The sequence below is a fragment of the Chanos chanos genome, chromosome 4 (genome assembly GCF_902362185.1).
Source record: "Chanos chanos chromosome 4, fChaCha1.1, whole genome shotgun sequence".
Classification (NCBI taxonomy): Eukaryota; Metazoa; Chordata; class Actinopteri; order Gonorynchiformes; family Chanidae; genus Chanos; species Chanos chanos.
The window spans coordinates 41,176,095-41,201,035 of NC_044498.1; the positions used below are offsets into that span (position 1 = coordinate 41,176,095).

General features: G+C 41.7%; 1 protein-coding gene across 3 annotated transcripts in view; it reads right to left on the reverse strand.

Annotated features, from left to right (window-relative positions):
- Positions 1–644: 644 nt before the first annotated feature.
- Positions 645–24,941, reverse strand: part of kcnma1a (potassium large conductance calcium-activated channel, subfamily M, alpha member 1a) — a 133,792-nt gene continuing 109,495 nt past the window's right edge. For 2 of the 3 annotated variants that reach the window (XM_030770733.1, XM_030770734.1), the window contains 11 exons: positions 21,298–21,391; positions 15,114–15,237; positions 13,812–14,036; positions 13,463–13,655; positions 10,384–10,497; positions 7,641–7,771; positions 5,294–5,488; positions 4,666–4,784; positions 4,039–4,260; positions 2,121–2,149; positions 645–796 (listed from right to left, as the gene is read on the reverse strand). In XM_030770733.1, the coding sequence (XP_030626593.1) occupies positions 645–796; positions 2,121–2,149; positions 4,039–4,260; positions 4,666–4,784; positions 5,294–5,488; positions 7,641–7,771; positions 10,384–10,497; positions 13,463–13,655; positions 13,812–14,036; positions 15,114–15,237; positions 21,298–21,391 (1,598 nt within the window). The remainder of the gene's footprint in view (positions 797–2,120; positions 2,150–4,038; positions 4,261–4,665; positions 4,785–5,293; positions 5,489–7,640; positions 7,772–10,383; positions 10,498–13,462; positions 13,656–13,811; positions 14,037–15,113; positions 15,238–21,297; positions 21,392–24,941) is intronic. The other variant, XM_030770735.1, reaches the window with a different exon arrangement.

The following is a 24,941-nucleotide window of genomic DNA, read 5'->3' on the forward strand; positions in this document are numbered from 1 at the left end:
AAATCTCACAATCATTCTCTCAAAGCCAATTCAGCCAATCCATCAAAAAATAAATAAATCAGCGCAATAGAAATGAACTTGACACTCTTCTCATGAGATTGTAGCTGACGGTTACTCCAGTGTAAGTTGTCTACCGATAGTGCAAATGGAAAAGAAGCAGACAATGATGTGTGTTAATGTGTGTGTGTGAGGACTCTTTGGGGTGATGTTAACCACGAGTCACCACTGTGATCTTCATACTCCATCACAAATAGCTACTGGATGGAGTCCGTTCACACAACAAGCTCCAAACTATTGCAAAAGAATTACAGGAAGTACATTTGAACTCTCCAAATAATTTGAAAAAGTGCTAAGGGACTGTACAGATCTCACTGATTGTCACTATTTACATATCTATGTATACATTTATAAATGAAATTATTTTCCCAAAGCCATGGAAGTAACACTACAGGTATACACGCATAGAAGGTCCCTTCCCGTCTATATCATCATGCCAAACCCTTGATTTGTGGAGCAAGGGAAGAACAATAAATTGTCATCACCACCATCATCATCATCATCATCATCACTTGTCTCTTAAAAAAAAAAAAGAACAAACAAAAAAAAGATGTCCCCACTCCCCCTGAGGCATCAAGGGCTGGTATTCAGCATTCATCCTCGACTTCTCTGATTGGTGGAATCAGGCTGCTAGTGGATTTGTACTGATTGATTTGATTGGCCATGTGAGTGCTCATGGGCTTGATTTGAATGTTCCGTGGGTAAGCGTTTTCTCCTTCATCTGTATACCATCTCTTTTCTGTGTGAAGAGTGACAGAGAGCCAGAGAGAGGGAGAGATAGAGAAAAGACAGCATTAGAACAGATACTTATGAGAGTTCACACATTAATACTGACATGACAGACACAACATTCACTTTTAAGAATGAACAGGTGAAAATATTGGGCAGTAACTGTTTCATATGAATGCCTGAATGATATTCAAATGTCTGTGTGTGTTTGTATGTGTGTGTGTGTGTGTGTGTGTATGTGTGACCAAATGTAGTATGTGTATGTATGGTATGTGTATGGTCGCAGACAGTGCAGCAAATTAAAGAGGACTTAAGCTACACGGGACAGACATTTCTGTCCATATCCTCACAAATGTAATGTCACTTCCTGCCTCCGGAACATTCTCAACTCCATCTCTAAAACTTTAAATGTGCAGCACACCTCTCAGAGTGTCAGGCTAAGAGCAGCTGCAGGCACCAATGTCACAGCATAGCCGTTTGATGTGTGTGTGTGTGTGTGTGTGTGCTTGTACTGGCGCCTACCGAGGGGTTGGGGCGTCTCCCTCGGGTCCTTGGAACATACTGCTCACACACACACTTACACTCATGTCGCCCTCACACACACAGACCTGAGCCACTAAGTTACAGGGTTAAGCCAGCAGATTTGAGGCAATCTAATTCTAGTTTTTAGCTGCTGGGACCCAAGGGAGACAGATGATAGAAACTTTCCTCACAGGGCTGAGAGAGGGGGTGTTTTTATCGTTCTAATAAGATTTTAGGATTGGGGGTTAAAAACGCATGCACGTGTGTGTGTGTGTTTGTGTGTGTGTGTGTGTCTTTCCTTGCTTTTAAACTCAACAAATGCCCAGTTTTTTTAAATAGAGTCTCCATCGGTTCATATGAAGCATTTAGATTGACAAAATTCAGAATTGCATTCAGTACATAAATATGAGCAAACACACGGTTCTCTCACACAATGCACTTTGTCTTTATCAAGAAAAAAAAAACTTAAATAATAAGGAGAAGGACAAAGAAATAGAGGAGGCTTGGGAATTATCATATAAACTCAGGAGGAGAGGAAGAGGAGGGGCAGGGGCTGATGAACTGCATGCAGGGCTGAGGTGACTGTAGCATGACAGGGTTTGGGTGCCAGCAGCAGCCATTTTGCTTTCTGTGTCGAAAGCAAAAAATGTAAACTAAGGCATGATTTCTGTTTAAAGGAAAAAAAAAAAAAAATCAAACTTAAAAAAAAAAATTCAAACTCCTCTCTCATAACAGTGCTCCACAAGGACAGAGTTATGACTGAAATTCTCATCACAGAGGCTATGACATGCAGAGTCAGTAGCTTAGCATACCTTGGCTCACTCTATTCATCCTTGATGCACTTTAGAAAAAGAAGTAGTCTAAGTAAGTTTTACAGAACTGAAGGAAACAAGCAGGTCTCATACACAGGCACTGTGACATGACTCTGAGAAACATCCAATCATATTTACTATGATAACAAATATCACAACAACTACTGTACTGCCACTCAATATACTGTACTATAAAAAACATGCTACCAACAAGAGCTAATTCCACTAGCACTACCCACTAATTACTAACAATAGTGATCTGATCCAGAATGTGCTCTTTTGAGACAAGTTACTCTTGTTAACGTTCTGGTCACTGTACCATAGCATTTAATAATTCTGTGTATTGTTAGCGACGCTGATTTTTTGTCTAAATGTTTAAGGTAAACAGGTGCTAAGGTAATGAGCCCGTGATAGTCAAAGGGCTCTACTGATGTGAGTATTTTTCATTTTTCATCTAGAAAAAATCAGATATATTTAAAATTGACTGTTCTCCGGTTGTTAAAAAATATACCGCATCAACAAAATTAGAAATAAAAATATCCATAATGCAGTGCTGTTTTTAGTGTTTTGTTTGTTTTTCATCATAATCTTTATATTTACTGCTATAAATCTTAAGTAAGATCTTAATGAACAACCCTGCAGAATGTAAATGTTTAAAGTCTCTTAACATTTTGTTAATGTTTCATTGGAGAATACATTTAAGAGCATGAATCAGGATCTGCGAAGTGGACTCTCTCAAGTGTATCTAACATTTGTGACAGCTGATACAAATAATGTTTCATAAACCCTACAAAACCTTAAGGCTGCAAGGGTTCCAATATGATAAAAATTAATTATCAACAGTATCAACTGTGGCATTTAAAGGGAGTAAAACAGAATCTACGTTACAATGAATAAAATTAACCTGGGACAAGAGTAAGTTGTAATTCTACAGAGACCAGCAAAGTATCTATGGATAATGTTTAATACAGGAATGTTTCTGTCTGTTAAGCCCAGACTGACATTTGACCTCTGTCAGATCTGTGACTGGAGCTCCTGCACCTGTGAGGTTATTAGGAGAAATGTGAAATATTTCTCTATATCCCAGTTCTTAGTCTAAAGAACTCAAATAAAACTCAAAATAAGCAACTAACAGTAGAGAAGACTAAAGAAACATGGGCATGCGTTCTGCAGTTCACACACACTATGAACAAACGGATGAGAGTGACTGAACACAGGGTTATGAATGGACAGGGCAATGCTTCCTGCCTGCTCCACTGAAAACAAAGAGATCATTAAACCTGTCAAATCACGACATCTTCAGTCATATATAACAGAAAATATGTTTAGTCCTGTACAGTTATTCTATCCAAACAATTTTACATGTAAAAAATATTTGTATATGCATGGTATACAAATATTTCAAAACAAATAAACACATACACACACACGTACACACACACATACACATGCGCACACACACACACACATACACTCCTTTACAGCTATTTTGACTATTCTAATAAACTCTGAGGAAAAGTAACACTAAACACAATGTTTACATTTTTTTTTCAATAAAATTATTTAAGTGCATATTACCATCATTTGTCAAACACAATATAAACATATTATAATTCAAAGCATCTTAGAATTAGAACTAAGTTAAGCAATAATTTACATATCAGGAAATTCAGTTGAATCTACTAGAACAGATTCAGATCTATTTAAAAAAAACCAAAATCACAATTAATGAGTGTTGTTAAACTATCACATTTATGCCAGTGTGTCACTGTTGCCATGGAGATGATGTGATGCCTTGATGATTGTAACGCTCAATGTGTCAACTGAGCAGGGACCACATGCACATGGCACAAACTCACAGAAACACACACAGAAACACACAAACACACACGCACACACAGAGGCTACAGGGCCTTACTTGTGTTTATCGCGGCTCTCGCGGGCTTTGCTGCGGCTGGGTCTGTTGGTTGTGGGGATGGAGTGAGCAGACGAGCTCTTTTTGCTGGACGTGTGAGAAGAATGGGAGGAATGGGACAGGCTGGTCCTGGACTGGCCGGCGTTGTGGTCAAACTGCATCAGGCAGAAGATCAGGTCTGTGGGCACAAGCTCAAACTCATACGGAGGGTTTGTGATCACATACCTATGAGTAAAAAAAAAAAAAAAAAAGAAAAAAAAAGAATAGTTAGACTTTTAACTAACAAAGTGCATCTTTTTTTTTAAATAGACATTAATAGCGGGACCACGCGATAAAATTTAATTTAGGTTAAATTAATTTAATTTGTTATTTCTTAATCATTTCAACATTATTTAAACAGCTGTTTAAATTACTAGATTTAATTAAGACGAATGAAGTGATTTTGCAGAGAAAAATATAAATGCAATATTGAAATTGGAGAGTAGTTATTCCAGCTCTTAAAATGACTGTAAGAGGTTCATCAGTACAAAAGGCTGATATGCGTTTCCTCGCTGTGGATAAGTACATAAAGTCCTCACTGAGAGTTCTTGGGCTCCTGACCCCGTGTAAAGGGGCGTGGAGACGACTCACCTCTTGGTGCACTGACTGGGAGTGTTCAGATGTGCATCCCGTAATCTATAGATCCCAAAGCACAGCATGTTGTACGTCTTTAATGCTTTACAAAACAGGTCTCCATAGCAACCCCCATCCTGAAAGAGTCACAACAGCACGTTTAGGATGTTGGGATGATTCAGGGCCACGGTTTGTGTTTAACAAACATAGAAACACTTTGTTCATTGTTCCGTTTAATAAACACTGTGTTCGTTGTTCCTTTTGATGTAAAAGTGAACCGTTATCATACGGTATAAGCATGTTCAGGCATGGTGGATAAAAACAAATCATTTGCAAAAGAGCGGTCAGCAAGATTTTTCACATCTTCATTGTTCTTATTTCACCCATATTTTTTTCTTTTTTTTTTTTTGTGGCATCGCCTAAAAATGTGTCATATTGCGTCGTCACAGTTGTAGTCACAAAACCCCAAACGATTACAGAATACACAGTGGACCCATTTGCTTGTTTATTTGGCACCCTCTGCATGCGCGCGCGTTGGCCTCTTCACTTTGTGTTACGAGGCGTGCGACAGGGATGGGGTGGGACTGGGGGTGCTTCTGGGTAAGTGACGGAGCATGTGTCAGCTCCTCTTAAAACCTCCACTCACCCCCAAGTCTGCAAACGGGCCGTCATACAGCGCCAGCTGTGCCACCCGACACCTGTCCCTGTTCGCCAGCGTCTGCGGCGTGCTGTAGCCCCCCCTTAGAGCGTTCTCCTCCGCCAGGAGAGCCTCCAGCTCCGGAGTGGCTCCCCCCGTCACCAGCGTCCGGATCAGCGTGAGGATATTATCATTGAAGTATGTCTGTACAGATAAGCAGGAGAATCCGTAGAGAGAACAACATTACAGTCACAACTAAAGAGAGAGAGACTAAGAGACAACCCACGATCCTGTTATCAACACCCTAAAGCTCTCTGCACACATACAGCAGTTTCCCGGCACGCGCACGCACAGACACGCGCGCGCACACACACACACACACACACACACACACACACACAGACAAACGCAGAGAGGAATGCAATTACTAGGCTACTTTTTTGTTTGTTTTGCTTGTTTTTCTTTTTGTTTTTTTTTCTGACATACGGTCTGTTTAACACTCTCCTGATTTATGTTAAATTGTCTTGGTCTAAGTACGAACTCATCTGGTCTTTGATAAATATCAGTGGGACCTACTGGGCTATTTTAGCACAGACCTGTGTTAGCATGGTACCAGAAGGTAGCGTCAATCTGTGAGTGAGAGAGACAGACAGAAGGTAGTGTCAATCTGTGTGTGAGAGAGACAGACAGATGAATGTCCTCTCTTTCTCTCTCTCTTTCATGTGAGACAGAGGGACGTCTGTGCGTGTGTATCTGTGTGTGTGTGTGTGCGCGCGGACGTGCAAGCCTGAGCGTCTGCGGAATCAGGAGCCGGTATGTGTGTGTGTGTGTGTGACCGAGACTACCCCCCTTCTACACACACACACACACACACACACCCTCTGCGAGACACACACTGGGCTGTCTGTCCAGGTCCTGACAGCACCATTGAGCTGAATGATGGATGAGATCTGTCTATTAGTCCACTTCACCTTTGTCCTGAGTGAAAGCCCAACCAAGCCTGCTCTGTTCTAACTTCAGTCAGACTGAAAGCTGCTGGAATTAAGCCATCATATAGACAGGGGCAGAAGCAATGGTCAGAGAGAGAGGGGATAAAGAATGAAAGAAGAAGATAGAAAGAGACAGAAAGAGGGAGGGGAAAAAAAAAAGAGTCTTATCTCTCTCTTTTTTTTCTTAAGCAAGATGACATTGTTTGGAGATTAAAGCTTTTGGACCTATGGGCCCACCTCATGTGTCAGGTGTTGCCTATTAAAAAAAAAAAAAAAAAAGCTTGCACGCTTTACCTTGTTAACAGATCTAATAAGTCTATTGGAAGTTTGGTTTCCTGACGCATTATATGAGCCGTCTTGGCAACAACTTTCCTTTTGATGTCACTGCAGCTGACAGCCCTGTCTGATCAATGTGGCGTTTCAGTCACGAACTGCAGCCTACTGCTAACGCTCCAATCTTACATCTAAGCACATCAGACCCTTTGGCTTCAGGTTTCCTACAAGGCATTTGAGTCTATTAACTTCTATAGAGAGAGAGAGAGAGAGAAAGAGAGAGAGAGAAAGAGAGAGGTAAAGAGGTAGAGAGCAAGCCAGCAAGCAAGAGAGAGAGGGCTTTATATAAAGAATTTGGGAGGGAAAATTAAGCATGTGGGGCACTTGAAGACGCATTTATTCTGTTGTATTAGTGATAATAATAATAATAATAATAATAAAAATTTATTTATCAGACTTACATTAAATTCGATTATATTAAATTGTCTTAAAGCTTCAGTAATAATAATGGAGAGATGATTAGTGGACTGTAGAGGAGAGCTGACCAAGATCAGAGAATAACAGAGTGATGATCAGATTTCCAATGATTCTGTCTCCTCAACTCTGGGCTGTCACTCAACACAGACTAAAGGAATGCGTTAAATATGTAAGAGACTTGTTAGCTCTGGGCTAGTCAAACGTTTGAATAAAGGGATTAATTAATCATATCATTTCAGTAGAACTAAAGAGAAGATGACTTGTTGTCACTTTACATGCTATAAGATGTACCTCTTCCAGAAAGAAGGCAATTTCATGAACATAAAATTTGTAATATTTAAGCTTTCTTCTCAGTCTTCTAATACCACCTCACAGATAGCAGTGTATTTCTGAATTCCACTTGTTTCTCACTGTTAGTCTTTAGGACCAACATCACCGGTCCCAACCTAATCACAGTGTTTAACGTGTTGAGTGGCTGAATTCTGTGTGTTAGTGTTAGCAGCAGTGTGTTGGTGGAGCTGGTATTAGCGGCAGTATGTTGGTGCAGTCGGTGTCATTGGCAGTGTGTTGGCAGAGCTGGTGTTAGCAGTAGTGTTTCCTAATGAAAGATAACTCACGGCGCTCATGAGGGAGTCCAACACGCTGACTGCAAACGCTGTACCGCAGGCGAACGGCTGGGTCAAATACAGCTCCGTGTCTGGGTCGTCGTCATCGTCTTGGTCCAGAAACTGAACGTTAGAGTCGTTCACTGTGATACAAAGACACGGTATCAGAACCACCCGGCAGGTCTGAACAGCAACTTTACGCAGCAGTTTACGTTGTTATAAAGTTAGAGCTTTTCATTCACTTTAGTATTGCAGTTGAACAGTTTAAAACTCCATTTAAAGAGCATAGTACTGCACCATCTGGTGAAAATAAAGAAAACAAAAAGGATTTTTTCACCAGCAAACCAAAGAGAGTTGTTCAACCACAGACTGGCTACTAGTACACTAGAAGACGACATATTATAATGCTTATTTTAATTTAAGCATTCAGTGGATCTCAAGGTGGAGAGTATGCATATAATATTCAAAAGAAACAAATGGTAAAATATGAATAAAAAAATAAGAGAAAGAAAAGTTCATGCATGTCACAGAGCATGCAGTCTGCAATGAAAAAAAATAAAATAAAGCAATTACATCATTTTAATACTGTTTAGAGATTTATGCTTTAGCTACAGAATTACTGTACCTGTAGAACGTGGCACCGAAATGTTTTTGGGAAGGATTTCATAACAAGAACATTCAGCGTTATACGAATATAATTCACAGTCACAAGCAAACACATGTCCACAGACACACACCACAACATGGTTAGCATATTTCCTACCTAATCAGTGATAAGCAACTGCTACGCTTACAAAATCCAACATCTCTAATTACTCAATCTCTTAACTACCAACACCTGACCACACGAGATAGAAGTAGAGAAGCTTTGGGCCAAGAAAAAAAAAAAGAATTCCTGTGAGTAACTTCAGTCTGAGGTACTTTAGAGGAATCTTCAGGAAGAGTTTGACTAGAGCTATGCTATAGCTTTTGGAGTTCTTTTTCACTGCACCAGTGGACATCACGCAGAGAAAGCCGCTAAGATCCCTCTGCGTCTGAGCAACGCTTCACATGGACTCTTTGTTTCTCCACCCTTCAAAAATTGTATGCTTTAGAGATTAAGGCTAACATCAGATAGATAGATAAATAAAGAAAGAAATAAACATCTTAAAGGGAGAAGCTTGATCTGGAGGGGGTTTTTTTGTATGTGCGCGCGTGCGTGTGTGTGTGTGTGTGTGTGTGTTTTGCTGGATTTTTTTGTTGTTGTTGTTGCTGTTTTTGAAATTTGATTTCTGCTCAAACTTCCTATGAGCGGTGAAACAGAAATGTCAGCGTGTGAGACAGAGAGCTGATGAAAAAAGCGGCGCGTAGGGCCGGAGAAAAGAAGAACCGAGGGCAGAGGCTATGGATACAGCCACGAGGACAGACCAACGTGATCAAAGCTTAGCAAGGCTCTGAGTGCAAAATAAAAAATCATTAAAAAAAAAAAAAAGAGAGAGAGACGATTTCAACAAGAGACGAAGAATAAAAATGCGTTGAAAGTGATGCCATGGGAGCCTGTACTTCAGCCAGAGAGAAAGAGAGAGAGACAGAGAGAGATAAAGAAAGAGGGAGCGTGGAGAATGAGTGAGGGGTGGAAAAGTGCAGGGCAGAGAGGACGGCGGCAATGGCTTACCCAGTTCTGTTATCATTTGTATGTTGGCTCCACTGTTTTTTTCCTGACTGAATGAAACCAAAGGCAGTAGTTTGCCAGGCTTAGCTAATGGCGATAAACACAGTGTTGAGGGGAGATGGTTATTGAAACAGGTTCAAAGAGAAAAAAAAGCAGCGCCAACTAGAGACAGACTGTCAGCAGTGGGATTAGAGATGTGAAGGTACAGGATCTTTATTCAAAGGATTGCATGCGTGCATGCATGTGTGTGCTGCGCGCAGAGATACACAACCCGACACCTTCATTCCTTACACGGCTTTAAAGCCATAATTACTGCAGAACATTCTGGAGCATTCAAAGCTTAAGTTCTCACAAAAATCCCAATTATGCTATAATAAGAAAAAAAAAATAAAACACAAGACACACCACTATAGAGAATCCTTGTAACTCTTCGCTGTGCGTTAATCTAACACAACACACCTCCGCGTTCACTGCTGCCCTGCCCACCAACTGATACATAATCCGGAATAATCTGACAGTACCGAAGTTCCACCTCAAACTCATTAATCAAGGGGAGAGGACTGGAAACTGGGGGCTCGGAGGGAAACGACAATAGCGTACGTGCGATAGCATGGTAGCATCTGACGCTACACCCATCTCGCTCTCTGTGGTAGCGCCTGACGCTACACCCATTTCTCTTTGCCCTGATTTCTGGCAGTTCTTCCGGTACGGTGCATTCTAATTGGGTCACTGGAGAGACAAAGTGGCCAGTCTCAAGTGCTTTAGGCCCCTCAGAGATCTGAAACTTTCATGAGTCTTTCCAACACCAGGGGAATAACAACCACGGCCGTTCCTATTCAGAAATGGACCCATTCTGCAGCCTAAAGCCTTTTTTTCTTCACTCCTCTCCTCGTGTCACACTCTGTTCTAGCGCATTTACGACACGGACACTAACACGGTGTCCAGAGACTTTTCAGACGAACGCCCTACGACTTCATACACATGTTAGAGATACAGAGTTCAACAGGAAAACGGTACAGGTACATGGAAGAGTGAGTTGAAAATGTGTAGCTTTATTGAGACATGCAGGCAGAGGGGGTGTCGTGTGGGTTTATGGGGACTCACCTAGTTCTGTGATGATGGGGATGTTGGCTCCAGTGGTGACGGATGCCTGCCGGACCAGGCCATGCACTGGGCTGTTGTCTGGAGATGACCTGTCCATTCCAGGAGGCGTGAAACCTGACAGTTAACACACAAACACACACACACACAGTCAGCCATGCAAAGACCATGCTACCAACGTGATTCAAATATTCAATAACAAAGAGTCATGCATGTCAACCTACTGTCTAATCAGTTCCCCTTCTACCAATTCTAAAGCAAAATATATTTGTTCTTTTCAATGGAGACAAAAAAATGACAGAAACAATATGATAGTCTTTATGGAACATACAGGGTTTTTTTTTATTGAACTCCTGTGACAACATTCATAAATCTACTGTCAGCAAAAGGACCATAAAACAAATGCAATAAATAAATAAATAAGGAGACACGCCCTCTGATTGGACAGGGGTCTTTGGATTGTCGTAAGAGGGAAACACTGTTAAGTCAAAGGGGGGTGAAATTATTCTGACGCCAGTCTAAAGCAACTGCAATATGGATATTTGGCTTTCAGGGGTCAGTCGAGACGCATTCTGCGTTCTCTCCCCCTTCCATCAGCTCGAGCATATAAATATTATATGCTGTTCATTTTGTTCCCGTAAAATTGGCGAAGTGGATCCTGAAAACCTTTTATGTGAACCAGTGCAGTTCCAAGGCATGAAATACAAGCTACGGCGGTTGACAGGAGTCTGAATTCACATGACTAGACACTTTCGCATTCTTCAGGATGACAAGTAAACAGCCTAAATCAGTAATGCAGGATGCATAATGCATTGACTCTGTTTTGACAGGAACATCATTTAATGCTGACTAAAGGAAAACGCCAGCGTATAGTTTCTACAGTGACAAACATAATGCCAGGAATATATTCAGGTCACAAAGTTTTAAAAGGATCGCAGATTTCCAGACACGAGCCTTTTTGAAGCCATTTTCTGCCAGAAAAAAATTCAAGGAGCCACACACCTGAGTAGCATTTAGTACCAGGGGGAGATACTTTGCTTTTCTCTCTTCCTAAGCGAAGAATCAGTCCAGAGTAAAAAACAAATCTCTTGTTTTTTTATGAAATATAAAAAGTTTAAATGCTCAGGGAACAGTGTCAGACAGCCAAGGGCTCTACGCCCAAACAGGTGTGAACGTCGATCATTTTTTTAGTACCAGTAAACTATGATATTCAACCCCTAAACAGAATGACAGCTAGGTCTGCGCCTCCGTTTTTTGCTGTGGTTTTTTGCTAAACGTGTCACGAAAAAACAAGACCTATAGCACGGAGAGCACACAGTGGAGTGAGGGGTATTTTTGCTAAAAACTCACAAACTCGCGTTCGTACCACACGTCTTCCCTCACTGTTTCCCAAAAAAAAAAAAAAAAAAAAGGGGGAACGGGAGATACAGACATGGACGTGCTGTAGAGGCACGTTCAAATTTGATAAAAGCGGAGTCTCTCTCCTGGATTTACAGTGGGTTTATCTGCCGTCGCTACCTTAGCCTGGGTCACATTTAAAACCGTATCTAAAACGCGCCCTCCATTCAGTGCCGCCTGTACCGTAATAAGGTTATTTTGCCATTCACTCGTGTGTTCTTATTTTGAAAGAATGATATAGATTACATACGCAGTAAACGATGAGTGAATTCTCACATTTACCAGAAATTGTTAGCAATTTATTTATTATTCACACTAGTTATTACTGGTGCTTCGTACGTGCTTATTCGCACAGTAAACTATGGGCAAATTCTGACATTTTCAGAAATTGCTACTAATTTATCAATTATTCACACTTGTAATTATTTGTTATTATTAATTTAAATGAACATTATAACACTTCATCAAAAGTATTTTGATAAACTAGTATTTAGTATTAACTATACATCTATAAATATTTTCTAAAAAACAATATTATATTACTGAAGTTTCTAACTTTTTAACAACACCTAACCTATATTTTACGAAGACATTCTGAATTGAGTAAGTGAGCATTTATTTCTGTGGACGGTGCATGACATAAGTTTTAATAAAATGAATAAACTGGCATATCTCCATACGAATAGTGACAATATAAAACAGTGCCCGTGCTGAATTGCCTGCTGTACACCAAAAGTACACACAAATACTGAAATAATTATTTTAGTATTACAATTCAAATTAACCCGAGACAGCAGACAGTAAGGGGAATGATGACAAACGAAAGGTAGGTGTATGTGCACGTGTGTGTTTGCATGCGTGTATGTGTGTGTGTGCGCGCGCGTGTGTGTGCACGCATGTGTGTGTGTGTGCGCGCATGTGTGTACGTATGTGTGTGCGCGCGAGCGCTGTTTTGTGATAGAGATGGTAAGAGTGGAGGGGCAGATTGTGTGAGGGGTGTGTACGCAGCGTGTAATTAGCTTAATGAAGAGACGCTGTTGCAGCCGCCGCTGTTCTCTGCTGCCGCTTTAATGATGATGAATCCTGATGGGCACAAGAGGGTTGCGTGTTTATCGCTACGCATAAACAATCTGTTCAACTTCATTTGTCTGCAAACAAATTTGCCAGCGCAACAGTAACGGGGGGGGGTGGGGGGGGGGGCGCAGAGAGGGGGGAGGAGGAAAGGGAGGAGGGGTGATCTGCACACAGTTTGCTTGAGGCGGATTTTTGGATGCCTTGAAGAGTTTAGACTAAAAAAAAAAAAGCCAAAACACGACAATACCTCACATCATTTCAAAAGAGAACCGAAATGTAAATAAGTAATATGCAAATATTGTGTGTGACTAATCAAATAATACTTAAGTGTCTGTGTAATCTTATTATAGTAAAAGAGAATCTCCATGGGGCGGTTCATCGTCTCTGAAATCACTCGTTTCTTTTTCTCTTTCCAACGCACAGCCTTTCCGACGAGCAGTCTGAGAATGCCGACTCAGACCTGAACAGTACAACTTAACGTTCCACTTTTAAAAGTATGACTTTTCTAAAGGCACTGGCGCTCTCTGTCTCCCTCTTTAAACAGATAGATTTTTCTGTCACAAAGTGACCCAGGTTTCTACAGACAGGACTCTGGTCACTTAGGCCTCACCTTGGGAATTAGCCTGTAACACTCCAATGCTGTCATCAAACTGCATAGACTTGATATTGAGGGAAGCCAGGATGCATTCTTTATCCTGCAGCGAAGCGTCGTCAATATTGTTCTGATTGGCCGAGAGGATGACACACATATCGCAGAGGTTGATGTTGACAGCTCTTAAATCAGCCCGACTTAACGGTGTACCCTTCGGCCGAGAGAGGGAGAGATAGTAAAAAACAAAAAAACAAAAAACACATTGAACACAGATGACGCTGGGAAACTGCTATGCACATGACACAGGGTGTATATGTGTATGAGCTTGTATACCTGTGTGAACCTGTGTTGTGACAGGTGTACTCACGGGTAAGATGGAGACCTTGGGGAAGTTGTGGAGAGTCTCCCATTCTCTTCTTAGATAATCCAATGACCCCACAAACACAATATGTTTCAGTTCATGATAGTGGAAGTTACTAGCTCGCAAAGGCATCACCAAGTTTCGCAGCCCCACTAAAGCGGACGTGACATCTCCAAATATACAGACCACTACATGCCCGCTCAGAACCGTCATCGAGGCCTCGCTTCGAGTCTGCCGGAAGAAGAACCATACAAAAAACAAACAAACAAACAAAAAAAAGTCTGTCAGTATCATACAAAACGAGTAAATGCTAGAGTTTGAGCCGACTGTTTCTGTCCGCAGCTTCCCTTAAGTCAGAGAGAGAGAGAGAGAGAGAGAGAGAGAGAGAGGGAGAGAAAGAGAGAGAGAGAGGGAGAGGGAGAGAGAGAGGGAGAGAGAGATCGTCTGACAGAAATACAGGGAACAGTCTGATAGAGAAAGAAAAATGCTGGAATAAAATACAGTCCATTTCCAAAAAGAACTTTCTAGAGAAAGTATGAAAAGAAACCCCACTTAATTTACAAAAGAAGCATCCGAATATCAGAATATACAGTTCAAAAACGTTGCGTCTCTATTGATAAAACACTGATATTCTGCAACTCAAAAAGTCTTTCCATACAAAGCATGAAAGACAGTCACACAGATACGTCCAACCGTGGAGGTGGTACTTTTCGGGGGTATCTGTGGTTTCTCACTCTGAGGTAAGACAGAAGACTCACCTTAGAACAGGCAGAGGCATGAGGAAAAGTCAAATAGAGTGTTAGCATTGGGAGGCGGGGGGGGCGGGTAGTAGGGACAATCAATACTATCTTAATTTTCAGACAGACTATTGATTTAATGTATCAATGCTACTGAAGGTGAAAAATGAAAGATGTCTCATTTCTGAGGTCTGGACACAAAGGAATTTCCTTTCACAGATAGAAACCCGACTGAGCTGTGTGAATGAGGGCCCTTTCAGACGCCGTAGCCAAAGCTCATGTAAAATCCCTTTCACAAAGAATATGGTACAGTGTTAATGCCACCACATATTTCTCCTCAATATTCGAGAGGTTTAGATGACTTAATATGAAATATAACTGATAACAGCTGTAAAATATCATTGGAATATGATTAGGACATGTGCATGGGACAATAAGGCAATAGCATGCTGAAACCAGGCTGAAATGGTGTGTGTGTGTGTGTGTGTGTGTGTGTGTGTGTGTGTGTGTGTGTGAGTGTGTGCATGCATGTAAATACAGCCTAACACGTTGAAGGTGCGGAGATACCCACCAGAATGACTTTCTCGATGTCTTTAGAGGGACACCAGTGGAACATGCCTGTGGAGTCATACCTCTTCACATTCATGTCCATATTCTCAATCTGTTCGTTCCCTGGGATCAACAGGGGGTCGTGTCTGTTCAGGAAAAAAACAGACAGAGAGAATGTTAAGAGAGAGAGAGGACTACGAAAGGGAGTTCGAAGACAGCCCCTTGATTGACTGCCCTGGCCTGTCTTTGACTTCTGAACTAGAGGCTTAACAAACAATACACTCCTTTAGGACGCTGACATCTTGGCAGTATATCACAGCGAGTCAGAGAGCAACCTGTTCAATACATTTTGATTTTTTTATTGTTGTTTTTTAAACTTCTTTCCTGTACACACATAAACTGTAAAAAGACAAGCAGGAGGAGTGGACTATGTGTAACTGTAGGCTCTATCAGTTTGTGTCACTCTCTATCTCTGCCTCACAATATCTGAGTCTCTCTTCAGTGACCACACCGGACCGACGACAGAGAGGAGAGGACAGGAGAGGAGATGAGGGGAGAGGAGAGGAGAAGAGAGAGGACAGGAGAGGGGGGACGACAGAAGAAAGGATAAAAAGTGGCTGAAAGGCCGTGAGAATCGAAAGCAAAATAACAGGCTCTTTCCTCGCGCGCCGCCGTCGTCGTCGACGACGACACGACGTTTCAGAGCGGTAAAAGCTCGAACAGCGCTGCTCTTTAAATATTTCAGGCCTTTCGCCTAATCACATTCCGCTTTCTCAAAACCGAGCCGTATTAATGTTTCAGGAGCCGTGTCACAGCCAAACAGCCTAATCCACGGCAGCAGCGGTCTGCTCTGCCACCTCTCATCTCCCACTACACCGACCGTGAAAGAGAGACAGCGCGTCTCCCGGCCGCCGTTCACTCAGGACACGGGCTCACTCAAAGCCTCCCTCACACAGAGCCGCGGACAGCCACGGAGCTGACTTATGTTTCTCGAATCCATATCAGAACATTGACTGGCTTAATGTGGCGGGGTGTCATTTGGTATGCGTTCGTTCTGTGGCTGGGCACGATTAAAGGAATAATGACTGTCGGAACAGGCGCTTGTATGGTTATAATGAGATACTTTCAAACTGTGTGAATTGTTTTGGGGTTGGTTTTTTTTTAAGATTTTTTTGTTTTGTTTTTTTTTCAGAAATTTTTCAAATCAAATTTAATTTAATTTATATTTCATGTTTTATGTTTTTCTTTTTTTTAAAAAAAAATGTATCATGTCACTACAAATCATGTAAAGAAATACAAAATTCAAAGACACAATTCTGTTTTAACCTGCGTTCTAAACTAGTTTAGAGTTGAATGGTTAACTCCCATTTTAACTAATAGCTCTGTGTGTGTGTGTGTGTTCAATGCAATTTTTCTATGCAATTCTACAGCTCACATTCTCTATCTAAAAGAGCGCTTTTAGTCCGATTTCTCAGACGTGCCCAGCAATGTCAACAACCCTTGCCCTTTACAGCTCAGGCCCTGATCTGAGAGCCGGACAGAGGGGCTAGCGCTAAGCTAACAGCCTGAGGCTACTGAACAAAGCTTTCTCACAGCAGTGTAGCCACAGGGAAACTACCCTTCTCCTTTTCATGTTCTCCGCAGCACACGCGTACCTTCATACGTACACCATTCTGCTACTGGCACACACAACACACACACACACAAACTACCTCGCCTGTTCTGCACTAAATAAAACATTGAAGTTTGTTATTTTTCGTTTCTTTAACGTCTTGTCTTTTAGTTAGTCTTGTCTAATAAATATTAGAATGTACAGTTTAATGTATGTGTACATATATGTGTGTGTGTGTGTGCGCGCGTGTGTGTATGGAGTCAATTCGTTCATTATATGAAAATCAAAGCATTTACAAATCTAATGAATGCATTGTTTTATGCATTAATACAGTAATGGATTCCTGAATTTCATTTCATGCATATGCTGGAAAGCGGCCGACATAAAATAATCAAATTCTAGCCGCGTCATGTTTTATTATACGCAAAGATTAATATTACAGCATATTAGACTTTTCACTAGCTCGGTCGCTCACTCAGTGCCCTGCAGATTAACCCCATCATGACCGCCCCGTTAATTAACCATCATAAATGAGCACGAGCAATGACAAACATGACAGATGCGTAAAGACAAATTTAGCAAAAATAATCTACAGCTAAAAACCAACTGTCACATGATGTGGAAAACAAATGCAATTTTACTACCAGCTTGAAATGAATAAATGAAAAAAGAAAACCCAGTCTTAAATAATAGCACTGTAAAACTCTCAACAAAAAAAAAAAAAACACGTAGAGAGAGAGAAAATATGTCCCAATGTGGGATGAGCCTCACAGACCTTAATTAGTGGTATGGATGTCACCTTAAATTACCATCTCTTTCTCCCTCTTTCTCTCTGTCTCTCTTTCTCTTTCTCTAATTCTCTGATGCATCCCCCTTCACTCTTCCTTTGGCTTTTTTGTGTTTCTGGTTTGATTTAACAGAAATGTAAAATACATTTAAAAAAAAAGTGTCACGTTAGTTGTGTTCTCGCCGTGGCACAGATTAAAATCAGCCTCTGTGCACGTGCTAATAACAAGGAAAACATTTAGTGCTTTTTACATGCAGACTAAATATTTCATTAAACGCCGCGTGTTTCACCACTCTGCACCCGCGGACCCCTGTCACTCCAATCTCCGCCTGCCGCGCTGATGCGTCTCGTCATCCTGCACATCAACCGCGATAGCTGTCTTTCACACACTGTCAACAGAGCCTGCCACTCCGAGCACGCACACGCCCGCACGCACACACACACACACACAACCACACACACGCACACACACACACACGGCCGCACACACGCACACACACACGCGCGCACACACACACACACACGCCCGCACACACACACACACACACCACAATTTGTGTGCAGTGTGAAGAAGGGATGCACGGATATTCATGCGCAGTAGGACTTCCGCCAAAAATTAAACAACACGTCTCCATCAAAAAAAAAAAAAGGAAAAAGAAAAAAACAGGTCTGTGATAACAGTGTTAATGTAAGTGAAGAGCAAGGGAAGAGGCGTGCGACAAAGCTCGTTTGCTCAATGATATGTCTCAGTCAATAGCCTTAGTGGAAGATGACTTTATGTTTTTTTTTTTTATTAAGCCAGATCTAAAAGGTATCAGAAATTTTTCCCCCCGAAAAAAAAGAAAAAAAAAAAAAGAAAAAGAAAAAAGGGGGAAAACAAAAAAAGAGAAAAAATATAAAACATTTCTTCTGTGCTCTTTGTCCACATCCCCATTCGCAACCCCAAAACAAACCGGCAGCGTAAACTCTCTAAAAGCACGGAAAACCCAACATTTTGTAGAGAAGAAAAGAACATATTTGTTGAAATAAATGGTGGAAGTAGTTCACACAGACACAGACACACAAAAAAATCTATGTGCACCAATGAGAGAGATTTTCCATTTAATTGGCATGTCCAGAGCGCTGACCTACATGCACACTCTCAAAAGCAAGAGCGAGAGAAGTAGATAAGAGAGAGAGAGAGAGAGAGAGAGAGAGAGTGAGAGAGTGAGAGAGAAGGGCTTTGCCCTAAGAGTTGGACCGACTGCTTTTCAAACAGTGTTTAGCTATTCCAGCGCCTGAACCCCCGACAGTCCCTCTACCCCCCGATCCACCCCCCAGCCCACCCCCTCGCGCCCCCCCCCCCCCCCCTTTACCCCTCTCTGCCGGGCTATGAAAGCAGCTTCGCTCTTTGAAAATTTTCCCCATCATACAAACTGACAAAGGCATGCTTTTCAAAAAGCCACAGCCAATCTGTTGATCATTATTTATTTACAAAGGCCTGAAGGCTCACATCCCTGTGAAAAAGCCAGGCTTGATACGGTATACACTTGCTGTTTTTACACCCTCCTCCTCTCTCTCGCTCTCTCTCTCTCTCTCTCTCTCTCTCCCCCTCTCTCTCTCTCTCTCTCTCTCTCTCTTTCTTTCTTTCTTTTTGCTTGTAGAAAGACAGTATCCCTAAGGCTACCTCAAACAATCACTTTTCATTGCGCATAAAATGCACCTTGTAAAGTGTAAGTATTTAATCTATGGTATTAGATATTGACAGTGAGGGCAACAGTGGAGGAGCTAGCAGGTCTGCGTTCAGTAATGTGATGTTTGGCTGAAGGCTATGACTTGGGAGAAAAAAAAAAAAAAAAGCTTACACCTAGAACAGAGGACCTGTCATTCAGTACCCAAGAGCATGCTGAATTCACAAGCAGCCTAAAGCACTGAAAACTTTGACACTGCTTTGAAGCGTTTCAAAACAGTGTAAATAACTCCCAAGAATGATTATCACGCACAGATCAAAGACAATAATGCATATATTATTCGGCAAACGGGGGACCTTCAACTCTACATACACACACGCACACGCACGCGCACACACGCGCACACTCACACACACACACACACACACACACACACACATGCACACACAGAATGTTTTGTGCTTTAAGTTAAGAAATAAAAACTTAACATTCTTCTAAAGATTCGGCTGATTGGATGTGTGCCAGTTTCTTTTCTCCATTCTATCCGAGGGCATCCTTCACACATTCCACACTCTTCTCGTGGAGAGCAGACTTCAGGGGTGAGAGCCTCTGCTCTGATGCCAGCATACACTATATGAGAAGCATTTAATTGGCTCTTTCAGGGCATTGCAGAGGAAAGGAGGACATTTAGTGAATAAGTGGAACGAGTAGCTAAACACATCACCCACACCACCCTTATATACAAAGCACTCACCAACACCACCCTTAAATACTAAACACACACAGACAATAACTACATCACCCTTATATACAAAATATACAGCAACGCCACCCTTAAATACCAAACACACACCGACAGTAACTACGTCATGCCTATATACAAAATACACACCGACAACACCTTTAAATACTAAACACACACCGACAACACCAGCCTTATATATGAAATACATGCCAACGACACCCTTAAATACCAAACACACACCAACAATACCTACATCAGCCTTATACAGGAAATACACACCAACAATAAGCACTAAACACACAAGATCATCCTTATATAACAAGCAGAGACTGCAGTCAGTTTAAAACTGTTATAAAAACATTTCAGTTCCAAGTTTAAAACCACTTCCATTCCTAAAAACATCAAATACCTCAAATAATTAATGTTCTCTTATTTCCACTGTCTCATTTCATACACTGTTAACATCCAGTGTCTGGACTGGAGTCAGTAAGCTGCTAGGGAAGTTGTTGGAAAAAATCGAATGTAATATAAAATATAAACAATATAAAATACGTCTATTAAAGCAAGTCTGACACTCAGTATGAGAATTCTCATTGTCAAATTTCATTTGTTTGAAGGAAACAATGGGAATGTTGAGGATAGTCCGGCTCCTAAATCAGGGACTGTGTGTTTGAGTGCCGAGGAACTTTTCGGGTTATCTGGTCTTGCCCTAATGACGTTCTGTCCTTACTTTTTCTCTCTCTTTCTATCTCTAACCGGAAGATTCTTGTTCTCCATATATTTCCTCTAGCACTGTGCACCAGCGTCTGTCCCCTGGTCATGTGAGGAGAAAGCCAGCAACCCTTTTATCAGTCAAAATCAATTAAGTGTATTATAATTCCTCACGACAGAATAAAAGGAAGGTAATACTCAAATTTATTTTTGATTGCGACGATACATGGTGCATATGGCCTTAAGTACCAAAAAAATGGCTCACAGGGGTTCCCACAATAGATGAATGGCCTAAGGCAAAGTATCCACATGCTTGACTCTGATTGGTTGGCTCTGTCATTAGTGCCACCGCGGTTTAGGAACTACACGTGGATGGGACGGCAGGGTGACAGCCCAGACTTTAAAGCCCGGGATCTTTTTTTTTTTTTTTTTTTTTTCCCCAAAACAGCTTTTCACCATCATCTCTTTCACTACAGAAATATATCTGCTTTATCATTAACAACTGACAACCTGACAGCTCATACTCCATAGCCTTAAAGTGCCTCTCTCTCTCTCTCTCTCCCTCTCTCCCTCCCTCTCTCTCTCTCTTTCTCTTTCCCCGTCTCTACTCCACCTCCACCATTTCTCCTTTTTTCTCTCCCTTTCTCTCCTTCTTTGTGAAGACAGGTGGGAGTGTCTTACCTCGTCACTTTTGGGGAGCAGTTGGGTGAATTGCGCATGCCTCCGTTGCGTTGCTTTTTTTTGGGTGACAGCGTTGACGGGTGCTCGTCTTCGACTGCAAACACACGTAAAGAGTGTCAGGTTACAGGGGGGGAATGAGACTGAGCTGAGGGCTGGAAATGACATATTAAAGAACACAGAGGCCAACAATCAATCAGTCAGCACCACAACAGAGCAAGGCGTTCCAGAAAGCCAGGGAGAGAGAACACTGTTAGTAAGGACAAAAAAAAATAGAAAGATTTCATCAGGACGAGAGAAGCCCAAAAAAAAAAAAACTGTTATTAAATCAACATTAAATCACCAGTCTTTAAAGCAGAGTTATTTCATCTTATCAGTCCATCACACTAACATTCAAAAACGCTTGATTTACATGTGTGTGTGTACGCGTGTGTGTGTGTGTGTGTGTGTATCACAGAGCTCATGCTCCTTGCATCACTGTGGTTTTTAAGCAGATACTCTCTGAGTATCTTATGGGGCTGGAACGCTGACGGATAAAGAAAGGTAAAAGAGGAGAGAGTGATTAGCAGTGGTTTTTAAATGGATGAGCGCATGGTCATCGGTCCAGCGGTAATGATGAGTCTGTCTGCACAATGCAGCGCAGTGAGGACTTCACACCATTCACACCCTAACACTATCTCACAATAAAACTCTCTCTCTCACACATGCACGCACGCACGCACACACACACACACACACACACACACACACACACACACACACACACACACACACACACACATGTACCATCGGAGGATAAACAGTAGCCTTGAACAGAGCCTGACAAGTTCTGGCCTTAAAAGGAAAAATGATTTGGTATGAAAATTCTAAATAAACTGATTTCAGGGGCAACACTCAGATAAACAATTTCATTCAACTGTTTCTTTAACACATATTTTATTTCAAAAGATTTCAAAATGTTACACGCCATCTTGTTTATTTTTCCCTTCGGAAAAAATGATTCTGCTGTACAACACTGCTGTACAACTCATTCAAAATTGGATCAAATTTCTATCTCTGAGGCAATTATGAATGTCTGTCTACAGCTCTACAGAATGAATGTGAATGAAAGTGTATGAAAGCAAATGCCGAAATGTGAATCTGCCAACCTTTGGGAGTGTCTGATCTCTCTGTGGTGTCTCGTGTTTGAAGGCACATAAAGACAGGCAGTGAAATTGTGTCGCAGTCAGAGCAGAGATGGACCAAACCACACCAAACAGCTCAGCTCAAACTTCCATTAGTTGTTCTGGTTAGAATTCACTTCAGCCACACCAGATCAGTTCAGCCAAGCCAAGCCGAAACAGCGCCACAGAAAGGAAACCCGGTAGTCCAGAGATTTATACCGTCGTCTAATTGTACCAATAAAACAATTTTAAATTCTTTGGAGAAGTCTTACAAAATGCCATCTGCTGACATTTGCACAGTGAGGAAAACATTGTGTGACTGTAATAAACTTTTAAAATATCACAACGGATGGGCCCATCCAGCGGTCAGGTTGGCGCGCTGTCCTTGGGTGAGTAAATGAGGCCATGAGTTTTACCGTTGGTCAGCTGTGGCCTTCATTGACAGAGCTTAACAATGACATACCTGCAACCTGCAGCTGCAGGGGCAAATTACCCAGCTACACTGTCACTACCTCAGCCATAATAAGACAAGCAAAGCTACTCAACACATCAACGAACAACAGCCTGTTTTTTGTTTTTTTTATTTTTACTGATGTCCCTCACAAATCTATACGACAAACACGCGGCAATCTGGCAATGTATTCCAACAATAATGGTAACAATCACACTGTCTAACTAGCTAGATTGCGTGTGTGTGTGTGTCTGTGTGTGTGTGTGTGAGAGAGGGAGAGAGAGAGTGTAGCCCTCTCTTTGGGAAAAGAGTTTTTCTGTCACTTGGTTGTTGACTGTCTGACTGCAGGACTGGAGGTAGTAACACATCAGCAGCATTGCATGCAGTGGACGAAACTGCAGGGGTGCATGCATGTTTGCAGAGTGTGGGTGTGGGAGTGTGTATGGATGTGTGTGTGTGTGTGTGTTGAGCTGGCTGATGTATGGTGCTAACAGACCACCTACGGGCTGTGGAATTGAGAGGGGCGGTGCTGGTCGGTTGGTAGTGATATTTCCCCGGTAGACTGTGGGCTCGATTAAGACCCGTCGGACTCAGCCGTAACCGGGGGGGTGCCGTTACCGGCAGCAGACTTCCTTTACGGTTATTAACGAGAGGAACGTCCGCCCGTGCCCGTGCCCAGGCCCGTGCCCGCTCCTCGCCCCGTGGCACTCTGGGAAGAGCATTGGGGACTGGGGTGCTGTTGGCAATTTTAATCGACGGGTTTGGAAAAGCCGGTTTATCGTCATCCTTTACTGTCAACGACAACACACACACACACACAGATAGAAACACACAGAGTGAGCAGATGTCCGCCTACCTCCTATTTGGAGAGAAAAAAGAAGTGTCTTAGACAGAAACCAATTTACATGTTGTTCAGGAGAAAGCTTTACTGAAACTCAAAGCACTGCAATGGAAAATGAAGGCTTCAAATGAGATTACTGCAATAGATAAAATTTGATTTTATTAGTTTTAGTTTTCTGTTTGTGCTCAGACCGCTATTTCACAGAGAAAAATGCAATATGATAATTAAACTTCTTTTCTGACGAATTTTCGAGCATTCATCAGTGCTAAATTCATTACTATCTAACATGTAAAGAATATATAATATGTTTTTATAATTACACCGAATTGAATCAGATGACTAACTGCTGAGGCATTTATTTCTTCCCTTCAGTTATTATTCAGGGTTGTGAAGACTTTGTGTGTGTGTGTGTGTGTGTGTGTGTGTGTGTGTGTGTGTGTGTGTGTGTGTGTACGTGCGTGCGCGTGCGCGTGCGTGTGTGTGCGCGTAAAAGTTGCCATCATTTCTATAAATAATTGAGAATGACACCTCAGTGTGATTAAATATCACTTAACCACTTGGCATACACTTCAAATGAAATGTTCAATATGACATTTGCTTTGCCACCACTAATAAACATGAATTAATTAAAAGCACTCTCTTCCTCTCTGTTTCTCCCTGCCAGGCCAGAACAAAGCCACCCATGTCCCAGTCACTGCTAATCAACTCAAACAGGCCATACTAATCTATTTGAGTACTGACACACACACTCACACACACACACTCACTCACATTCACAGATGAATGCAGAAAAAATGTCTTACAGTGACGTGCACTGAAACTTCCTTGCAAAACAGAGCCCTGGCTGTATAAAGAAAGTGATCATTTTAATATATTGTATTACAGTATCATATTAAAATTTAGAGTTTTCTCTAAAAATCTATAACTAACAACAAATACTGACATTTTAAACTAAGATTTCTCTGGGCAGTGCTGTAAAGTGAGCTCTCTCGCTCTCGCTCTCTCTCTCTCTCCTTCTCTCCTTCTCTCGCTCTCTCTCCCTCTCTCTCTCTCTCTCTCTCTCTCATCACTGCTAAGTTCTCAGGAACATTCCTTTCCTCCGCAGTCGTGACACAGAAACATAATGCCATGTATGTGAAAAGGCAAGAGGTTAACCAATATCTGTTTTAGAGGGAAGAAACGGTTTCTGCCT